The sequence below is a fragment of the Triticum aestivum genome, chromosome 6A (genome assembly GCF_018294505.1).
Source record: "Triticum aestivum cultivar Chinese Spring chromosome 6A, IWGSC CS RefSeq v2.1, whole genome shotgun sequence".
Classification (NCBI taxonomy): domain Eukaryota; kingdom Viridiplantae; phylum Streptophyta; class Magnoliopsida; order Poales; family Poaceae; genus Triticum; species Triticum aestivum.
In genome coordinates this window covers 223,220,171-223,229,320 of record NC_057809.1, presented here as the reverse complement: position 1 = coordinate 223,229,320, position 9,150 = coordinate 223,220,171, and the positions used below count along the sequence as shown (strand labels likewise).

General features: G+C 43.0%; 1 protein-coding gene across 2 annotated transcripts; it reads left to right on the top strand.

The window, feature by feature from the left end:
• The first annotated feature begins 3,603 nt into the window (after nucleotides 1-3,603).
• Nucleotides 3,604-5,870, top strand: LOC123130580 (predicted GPI-anchored protein 58). Of its 2 annotated transcripts, XM_044550449.1 has the most exons (3): nucleotides 3,796-4,285; nucleotides 4,367-4,988; nucleotides 5,779-5,870. In XM_044550449.1, the coding sequence occupies exons 1-3, from the start codon at nucleotides 4,186-4,188 to the stop codon at nucleotides 5,801-5,803; spliced, it is 747 nt and encodes a 248-aa protein (XP_044406384.1). In that variant the 5' UTR covers nucleotides 3,796-4,185; the 3' UTR covers nucleotides 5,804-5,870. The 2 variants fall into 2 exon arrangements, with proteins under 2 accessions (XP_044406383.1, XP_044406384.1); XM_044550448.1 differs by having other exon boundaries at nucleotides 3,604-4,988.
• Nucleotides 5,871-9,150: the final 3,280 nt, after the last annotated feature.

Sequence of the window (9,150 nt, the reverse complement as noted above, 5' to 3'; positions counted from 1 at the left end):
TAGGTTATAGGATGGTGATCGATTTTAGAAAATTAAACAAAGCGACTGAGAAAGATCATTACCCTCTACAATTTACTGATGAAATGCTAGAAAGATTATCAAAACATACACATTTCTATTTTTCTAGATGGATATTCTGGTTTTTCCCAAATACCCATGTCACAAGATGATCAAGAAAGAACTACTTTTACATGCCCTTTTGGTACTTTTTCTTATAGGCGTATGCCTTTCGGTTTATGTAATGCACCCGCTACCTTTCAAAGATGTATGACTGCTATATTCTCTGACTTTTGTGAAAATATTGTTGAGGTCTTCATGGATGATTTTTCTGTTTATGGAACTTCTTTTGATGACTGCTTAAGCAACCTTGATCGAGTATTGCAAAGATGTGAAGAAACTAATATTGTCTTGAATTGGGAGAGGTGCCACTCTATGGTGAATGAAGGTATTGTATTGGGGCATAAAATTTCTGAAAGTGGTATTGAAGTTGATAAAGCTAAAGTTGATGCAATTGAGAAAATGTCGTGTCCTAAAGATATCAAAGGTATAAGAAGTTTCCTTGGTCATGTCAGTTTTTATAGGAGATTTATTAAAGATTTCTCTAAAAAAGTTAGGCCTCTTACTAATCTCTAGAAAAAAGACGTTCCATTTGTTTTTGATGATGATTGTGTGAAAGCCTTTGAAATACTTAAGAAAGCCTTAATCTCTACATCTATTGTTCAACCACCTAATTGGAACCTACCTTTTGAAATTATGTGTGATGCTAGTGATTATGTTGTTGGTGCTGTTCTAGGATAAAGAGTTGATAAGAAATTAAATGTTATCCATATGCTAGAAAAACTCTAGACAATGCTCAAAGAAATTATGCTACCACTGAAGAAGAATTCTTAGTAGTTGTGTTTGCTTGTGATAAATTCAGGTCTTACATAGTTGATTATAAAGTAATTGTTCACACTGATCTGTTGCTATTAAATACCTTATGGAAAAGAAAGATGCTAAACCTAGACTCATTAGGTGGGTTCTTTTGCTACAAGAATTTGATTTGCATATTACTGATAGGAAGGGAGCTGAGAATCCCGTAGCTGATAACTTGTCTAGGTTAGAAAATATTCTTGATGACCCAAAAATATTCTTGATGACCCAACTATCACCCAAATCATCCCAAAGGATTTTCTTGGCACAAACACTAAAACACAATTATGACAGTAGCATAATTGTGTGTCTATTAAAAAACAACAAGGAAACAAAAAATATTAAAGATAACTATTGGATTGCCTCCCAACTAGCGCTATTATTTTACGCCCCTAGCTAGGCATAATGCATAGTTTCAAGAGTTGTCATCTTTGGTTTTTAATTCCTCAATCACACAACCATATTTCCTAGGAGTTCTAGCATATTTTTTAATTATCACACTCCTAGGGACAAAACCAAGAGACTTATTTTTATATATTGGTTCCTTCATCAATCAAGAGAAGTTGGGGTGAACACTAATCATTTTAAGATCTTCATTATTGTTGCTAGTCGTGGTACCCTTGTATTTAGGAACATATATAAACTTGCAATTCTTGATAGGAGGAGTTTTTTCAATAGTTTTAACGGAGGAAAAGGCGGAATCCAAATTAAGAAAATTTTCTTCCAAGTTATCGATCCTAGTGGGACTTTGTTCTAACCTTTCATTGATTATTTGTTCTTTCTCTTTAACATATTTAGAGTAATTCATAACTTTGATCCAAATTGAGTGACATGGTTATGAATCTTTTTATCCAAATTGTTAATATGTTCTATGGTAGGCATGTTCTTTTCAATAGCATCTAACCTTTGCATAACATGTTCCAAAGTTAAATGTTTTGTTAACAGTGATAGGTGGTGATCCCACTAAATTTCCCATAGCATTGAAAGCATCCATAGAGGGACACAACAAGAAATTCCCCCCGGCAATAGTGTCAAGCACAAATCTATACCAAGTAGTAATACCCATATTAAAATTGTGATGGAGAACGGTAGTAGATTGCTTACGAGTTGATCTATTATGAGCATTGCAAATCCTACACCAAGCATCTTTTAAATTCTCTACCCCTTTGCTTAAAATTGAGAACTTCATTCTTAGGAGTGCACGTAGCAAGAGAAGAACTAGCCATAACAATAAAGTGGGCAAGCAAACAAACAAACACACAAAGCACACAAAAAGGCAAGCAGAAGCTATTTTTGGTATTTTTGTAACAACTTTTTAGAAGTGGGGAGATGAAAACGAGAGGCAATGGAAAATAATGTAAATGAAAGGAGATGAAAGTTTATGCGCAGGTACTTGATAGTCGTTGATGATGTCTCCTTGGCAACGGCACCAGAAATTCTTCCTGCTACTTGTGAGCTGCGTTGGGATTTCCCCGAAGATGAGAGATGATGTAGTATAGTAGAGATAAGTATTTCCCTCAGTTGTGAAACCAAGTTTATCAATCCAGTAGGAGAACCAAGTAACGACTAGTGAACAACACCTACACACAAATAACAAATACTTGCAACCGAACGCGAACAAGGGGTTGTCAATCCCTTGACGGTTACGAGCAAGATTAAATTGTATAGTTTTTGATAGATAGATCGGGCAAAAATAAAAAATAAAATAATAAAGGAAAATTGCAGCAAAGTATTTTTGGTTTTAATAGATGATAAAAGATAGACCCGGTGGCCATAGTTTTCACTAGAGGCTTCTCTCATAGAAATAGCATATGGTGGGTAAAAAAATACTGTTGGGCAATTGATAGAAAAGCAAATAATTATGACGTATCCAATGCAATGATCATGTATATAGGCATCACGTCCGAGACAATTAGACCGAAGTGATTCTGCATCTATTAATATTACTCCACACATCGATCGCTATCCAGCATGCATCTAGTGTATTAAGTTCATAGAATAATGGAGTAACGTCTTAAGCAAGATGACATGATGTAGACAAGATAAACTCACATATGAAATAAATCCCATATTTTTACCCTTAATAGCAACGATACATGTGTGTCATGTCCCTTTTTGTAACTGGGATTGATGTAACGCCCCGAGACCGTTGCGCCGGGTGTCTTCCAGTTATTCGTTGTTGTTGCCATGGCTTTCGCTTGCGTGTTGCATCTTGACATGTCATCATTCGCATTACATCGACATTGTTTTCTTAAAACTTGCATTCACCCGGGTTCTCCCCGTTCTCTCCGTTGTCCGTTCTGAGCCCAGACACACTCGCACGCTCCCGCGGCATGTCCGAAATATTATTTTATAAGTGGTCGGAAAATATTCTTAGAATGGGTTGAAAGTTGACATGCGGTGTTGTTATAGTGTAGATAGAACGCCTATCAAATTTCATCGCATTCGGAGATCGTTTGATGCCCCAACGGATAACTATAGCGACATTATAGTCGGTCAAATCGTCGGACATTTCCGGTCTCTGAAAACTGCTGCCGGGTCTCTCTCTCTTATCTCCCGCAACCCTCGACCTTCTACACAGTCAGAACCAGCCCACATAGGCCTACCTATTCCCCATGTCGATCGGATCCATCGGTCGCGATCGGAGGCTCCGAAAACCCCTCCTAACCCCCTTGCCTCCGTGGCCTTTTTGTCAGACCCCCTCGCCTATGTCCGAAACTTCTCCGAACCCGGACCGGACCATTCGTTACCATCGGGTCCGGATCATCCCCAAACGCCTATAAAACATCTCTGTTTTTCTTTTTGGTCTCCCTAGCCTATTTATCCGGTACCGCTCGATTAAGATCGGAGGGACCAAATGCCTCTATCCAAAATTCCACTTGTTATATAAACCGGACCTAACCCTAAAATCTAGGAAAGCTGTCCCATCAATCCCGTCTCCGCCGCCGGCTGACCAACCCCCCTCCTTCATCGGGATCTGGCCGATCCAATCCAACAACGGCCGCCACCCTCCTTGGAATCCCCCCGATCAAATGCATCCAACCACCCACTTCCTCCATCGATCCACCGCATGAGAGCGAGTGCTCCCGTGCCTCCCTCGATCCTGCTTCGCTCGACCCCGCCGTTGCCGCCTCGTCGCAAAATGGAGCCCCGGCGACCCTCCAATGATCCACCGCCCGGATCCACCCCGTGCCATCTTATTTTCCTTCCGGAGCTCCTTCCCTTCGTCTCATCCCTCTCCTGTGTTCTCTGTAACATCTCCATGGCCGCCCGATGCTCAAGCAGCTACGGGGAACCGCTCCTTCGGCTTGCGTTCCTCGCCACCAACCGGAGCTCCGATGGGATCTCGCTGGACCTCGACCAGGACCTCGCCGTCGGTGCCCCGTTCTTCTATTCTCACCTCTCGCTTTCCTTTCAGTGAGCTTCTCTGACCCTGCTGCGACGCCCTCTGCAGGTCGACATCGCTGCCATGGAACCGCAGCTCCGCCGTCTGCCCGCTCCTCGCCGGAGTGCCTTGCAGCGCCTCGCCTCCCAGCCATGCTTCCCGTCCTGGATGCCCGAACAAGCTCGCCGGTGTCCTCGCACCGTCTGCCACCAGCAGAACTAGGGCCCATGCCTCGCGCCCTCCTCTTCATCGTCCTTCGTCGCCTGGAGTCGTCGGTTGCTCGCGCCAAGTCCCGCCGCAGCGCCCTTGTTCCTCTGTCGTGGCCCGCGCCATCCCCGGCGAGCAAGCCACCAGCAGCGCCACAGCCGTCCTCATCCATGTGCTCGAGTCCACGAGCGAGGACCTCGCTGCGTCCCTGCCCAAGGACCACCCGGTCCGCCTCCGCTAGCCACCTCCTCGATGTGTCATCCGTCAGATTCGCCGTCGTCGCTCCCTGCATCGCCGTTGCCTGCTGCGACCTCCTCTGCTTCGTCCATGCCCCTGTTTTACCCGAGGGGAACGAGCAGCGCAGCCCGTGCTCGATCTGCTGGCACGCGTTGACCGTAACCATGCTCCGGGCCACTTCGACGCTAAGGCCCAACCGTGGTCTCCTTTCTGGCCCAGTTCCAGTTTCGACCAGATCTGGCCCGATGTGAGCACCCGCCCAGCCCCCCACTGTGCTCTGTTGGGCTAGACAGAACCGACCCGTTTCATGTTTTTTCCATAGAACGAATTTGCCTATTTTTCCAGTTTACTGCAGATTTACAGAACCACCCTTGTACTTCATGCATATAATACCTCTTTAACTATGCCTCGGTTTAAAATACTTTATATATGAAAAATGCTTAGAATTGTGTCTAGTTTCATAATATCCAACTTTCCACCATGTTTAAAATGTTTAAACTGCAGTTTGCATTTATTTGCTTAATTGCCATGTTAAAATGATTTAATTCATAACTTAATAACCGTAGCTCCAAATTTAATAAACTTTATATGAAAATGGGGTAGAAAAATGCCTAGTTTAACATGGTGCTCTCACCTTGCATGTTTAATAACTCTAAAATATGCTTTAGGACATAACTGTACCAAATCTAATATATGCATCTGGGGATTTTCCGGACTTGTTGCTTGTTGTTCTGGCCTCATTTAAACTTGCCTAAATAGATAGTTTCTTCATGCTTCACCTCTTGCCATGTTAATCAACATTTAATAGTGTTGGGTACATAAACGAGATCGAACTAAATAATTGACGTGGTGTTTCGTCAATATGCAACGGAGTTGCATATTGAGCCCCACTTAATTTGTAGGATTGTTTGTGCACATTGCCATGTCATGCCTCTTTAAACCGGACACGCATCATACTTGGTTGTGCATCATGCCATGTTTATGTGATGGTTGTTTAATATGTTGTTTGCTTCTTTCTGGGTTGCTTCTCCCGTTAGCTTCGGTTTCGTTCCGGAGTTCTGAGGATCCGTTCGACTATGTCCGTTTGTCTGCTTCATGGACTCATTCTTCTTCCTTGCGGGATCTCAGGCAAGATGACCATACTCTCAAAATCACTTCTATCTTTGCTTGCTAGTGTTCGTTCTATTGCTATGTCGCGCTACCTACCACATGTTATATCAAGCCTCACAAATTGCCATGATAGCCTCTAACCTTTGTCAACCATCCTAGCAAACCGTTGCTTGGCTATGTTACAGCTTTTGCTCAGCCCCTCTTATAGCGTTGCTAGTTGCAAGTGAAGATGAAGTTTGTTCCATGTTGGAACATGAATACGTTGGGATATCACAATATCTCTTATTTAATTAATGCATCTATATACTTGGTAAAGGGTGGAAGGCTCGGCCTTATGCCTGGTGTTTTGTTCCACTCTTGCCGCCCTAGTTTCCGTCATACTGGTGTTATGTTCCTTGATTTTGCGTCCCTTACGCGGTTGGGTGTTATGGGAACCCATTGACAGTTCGGTTTGAATAAAACTCCTCCTGCAAGGCCCAACCTTGGTTTTACATTTTCCTAACAACTTTTTACCCTTCCCTTGGGTCGGCTAACCCGAGGGTCATCTTTATTTTAACCCCCCCGGGCCAGTGCTTCTCTAAGTGTTGGTCCAAACTGAGTAGACTGCGGGGCCACCTCGGGGAAACTTGAGGTTTGATTTTACTCATAGGATGTCTCATCCGGTGTTGCCCTGAGAATGAGATATGTGTAGCTCCTATCGGGATTGTCGGCACATCTGGCGGCTTTGCTGGTCTTGGTTTACCATTGTTGAAATTTCTTGTAACCAGGATTCCGAGACTGATCGGGTCTTCTTGGGAGAAGGAATATCCTTCATTGACCGTGAGAGCTTGTGATGGGCTAGGTTGGGACACCCCTGCAGGGTTTTGAACTTTCGAAAGCCGTGCCCGTGGTTATGGGCAGATGGGAATTTGTTAATGTCCGGTTGTAGAGAACTTGACACTTAATTTAATTAAAATGTATCAACCGCGTGTGTAGCCGTGATGGTCTCTTTCGCGCAGTCCGGGAAGTGAACACGGTCTTGTGTTATGCTTGAACGTAAGTAGTTTCAGGATCACTTCTTGATCACTTCTAGTTTCACGACCGTTGCGTTGCTTCTCTTCTCCCTCTTATTTGCGTATGTTAACCACCATATATGCTTAGTGCTTGCTGTAGCTCCACCTCATTACCTTACCCTACCCATAAGCTTAAATAGTCTTGATCTCGTGGGTGTGAGATTTTCTAAGTCCTCGTGGCTCACAGATACTTCCAAACACTTGCAGGTGCCGATGATACTAGTGCAGATGACGCAACTGAGCTCAAGTGGGAGCTCGATGAAGATCGTGTTCGTTGTGTGGTTTCGTTTTCAGTTGATCAGTAGTGGACCCCAGTTGGGACGATTGGGGATCTTGCATTTGGGGCTGTCTTCTTTTATTTTGGTTCCGTAGTCGGACCTTGATTGTATTCTGGATGATGTATGATATATTTATGTATTGTGTGAAGTGGCGATTGTAAGCCGACTCTTTATCCCTTTCTTATTCAGTACATGGGATGTGTAAAGATTACCCCTCTTGCGACATGCCTACCATGCGGCTATGCCTCTAAGTCGTGCCCGACACGTGGGAGATATAGCCGCATTGTGGGTGTTACAATTGAGCACCGCAAGATCAAACCCATTACAAAGCACCTATTCCCATGGCAAGATAAATCAATCTAATTGGCCAAACCAAACCAATAAATGGGAGAAGAAATATGAGGCTATAACAATCATGCATAAAAGAGTTCAGAGGAAACTCAAATAATATTCATGGATAGATCTGATCATAAACTCGCAATTTATCGGATCCCAACAAACACACCGCAAAAAATCATTATATCAAATAGATCTCTAATGCGGCTTGAAACTGCATCGGTATTTCCCCAAAGAGGAAGGGATGATGCAGTACAGCTATGGTAGGTATTTCCATCGGTTATGAAACCAAGGTATCAATGCAGTAGGAGAACCAAGCAACACTATGTAAATGGTACCTGCACACAAAGAACAAATCCTCGTAAACCCACGCGTAAGAGGGGTTGTCAATCCCTCCTCGGTAAAAAGACAGATTAATTTGTATGAGTTTGGGCGAATAGATCTGAATAAAACACAAAATAAAATAAATAAAGAAAAAGTGTAGCAAGGTATTTTTGGGTTTTTGGAATAAAAGATCTGAAAACAAATGCGAATAAAAATAGAGTTGAAAGCAATATGATAAAGATAGACCCCGGGGCCGTAGATTTCACTAGTGGCTTCTCTTCAGAAAATAGCATACGGTGGGTGAACAAATTGTTGTTGGGAAATTGATAGAAGATCAAATAATTATGAGGATATCCATGGCACATATATAGGCATCACCTCCAAGATTAGTAAACCGACTCCTACCTGCATCTACTATTATTACTCCACACATCGACTGCTACCCAACATGCATCTAATGTATTAAGTTCATGGAGAAACAGAGTAATGCAATAAGAACGATGACATGATGTAGAGAAGATCTATTCATGTAGGGCTAGAACCCATCTTGTTATCCTTAATAGCAACGATACATGCGTGCCTCACTGCCCCTTCTGTCACTGGGAGAGGACACCGCAGGATCGAACCCATCACAAAGCACCTCTTCCCATGGCAAGAAAAATCGATCTAGTTGGCCTAACTAAACCAAAGATTCAAAGAAGAAATACGAGGCTATAAATAATAATGCATATAAGAGATCAAAGAAGACTCAAATAATATTCATGGATATAGATCTGATCATAAAATCAAAGTTCTTCAGATCCCAAACACATCACAAAAAGGTTTACATCAAATAGTTCTCCAAGAGACAATTGTATTGAGAAGCAAAAAGAGAGAAGAAGCCATCTAGCTACTGCCTACGGACGCATAGTTCTATGATGGACTACTCACGCATCATCGGAGAGACACCAATGAGGATGATGAACCCCTGCGTGATGGTGTTAGATTAGATCTCGTGGTTCTGGAACTTGCAACGACTAGAATTGTGTTTCATCTACTCCCATAGGGTTTCTGAAATATTTGGTAATTTATAAGGCGAAGAGGCAGTGCAAGAGACCCCTGTGGGCCCGACAACCCACCAGGGTGTGCTTGGGCTCCTAGGCGCACCCTGGTGTCTTGTTGTCCCCACGAGCCTCCAAGGTGCTTTCTTGGCCCCCAAGGTGTCTTCTGGTCCAAAAAAAATCTCCAAAAAGTTTTGCTGTGTTTTTACTTTGTTTGATAGGGATATTCCGCGAAGTAAAAAACAAGCAAAAAACAGCAACTGGCACTG

What these genes read in the sequence shown, in the direction of transcription:
- LOC123130580 (XM_044550448.1), top strand. Translation starts at nt 4,186, where the DNA reads ATGCTCAAGCAGCTACGGGGAACCGCTCCTTCGGCTTGCGTTCCTCGC. An exon ending in TCGACCAGATCTGGCCCGAT is followed by an intron (nt 4,989 to 5,778) that starts GTGAGCACCCGC and finishes TTCTCCCGTTAG; the next exon opens with CTTCGGTTTCGTTCCGGAGT.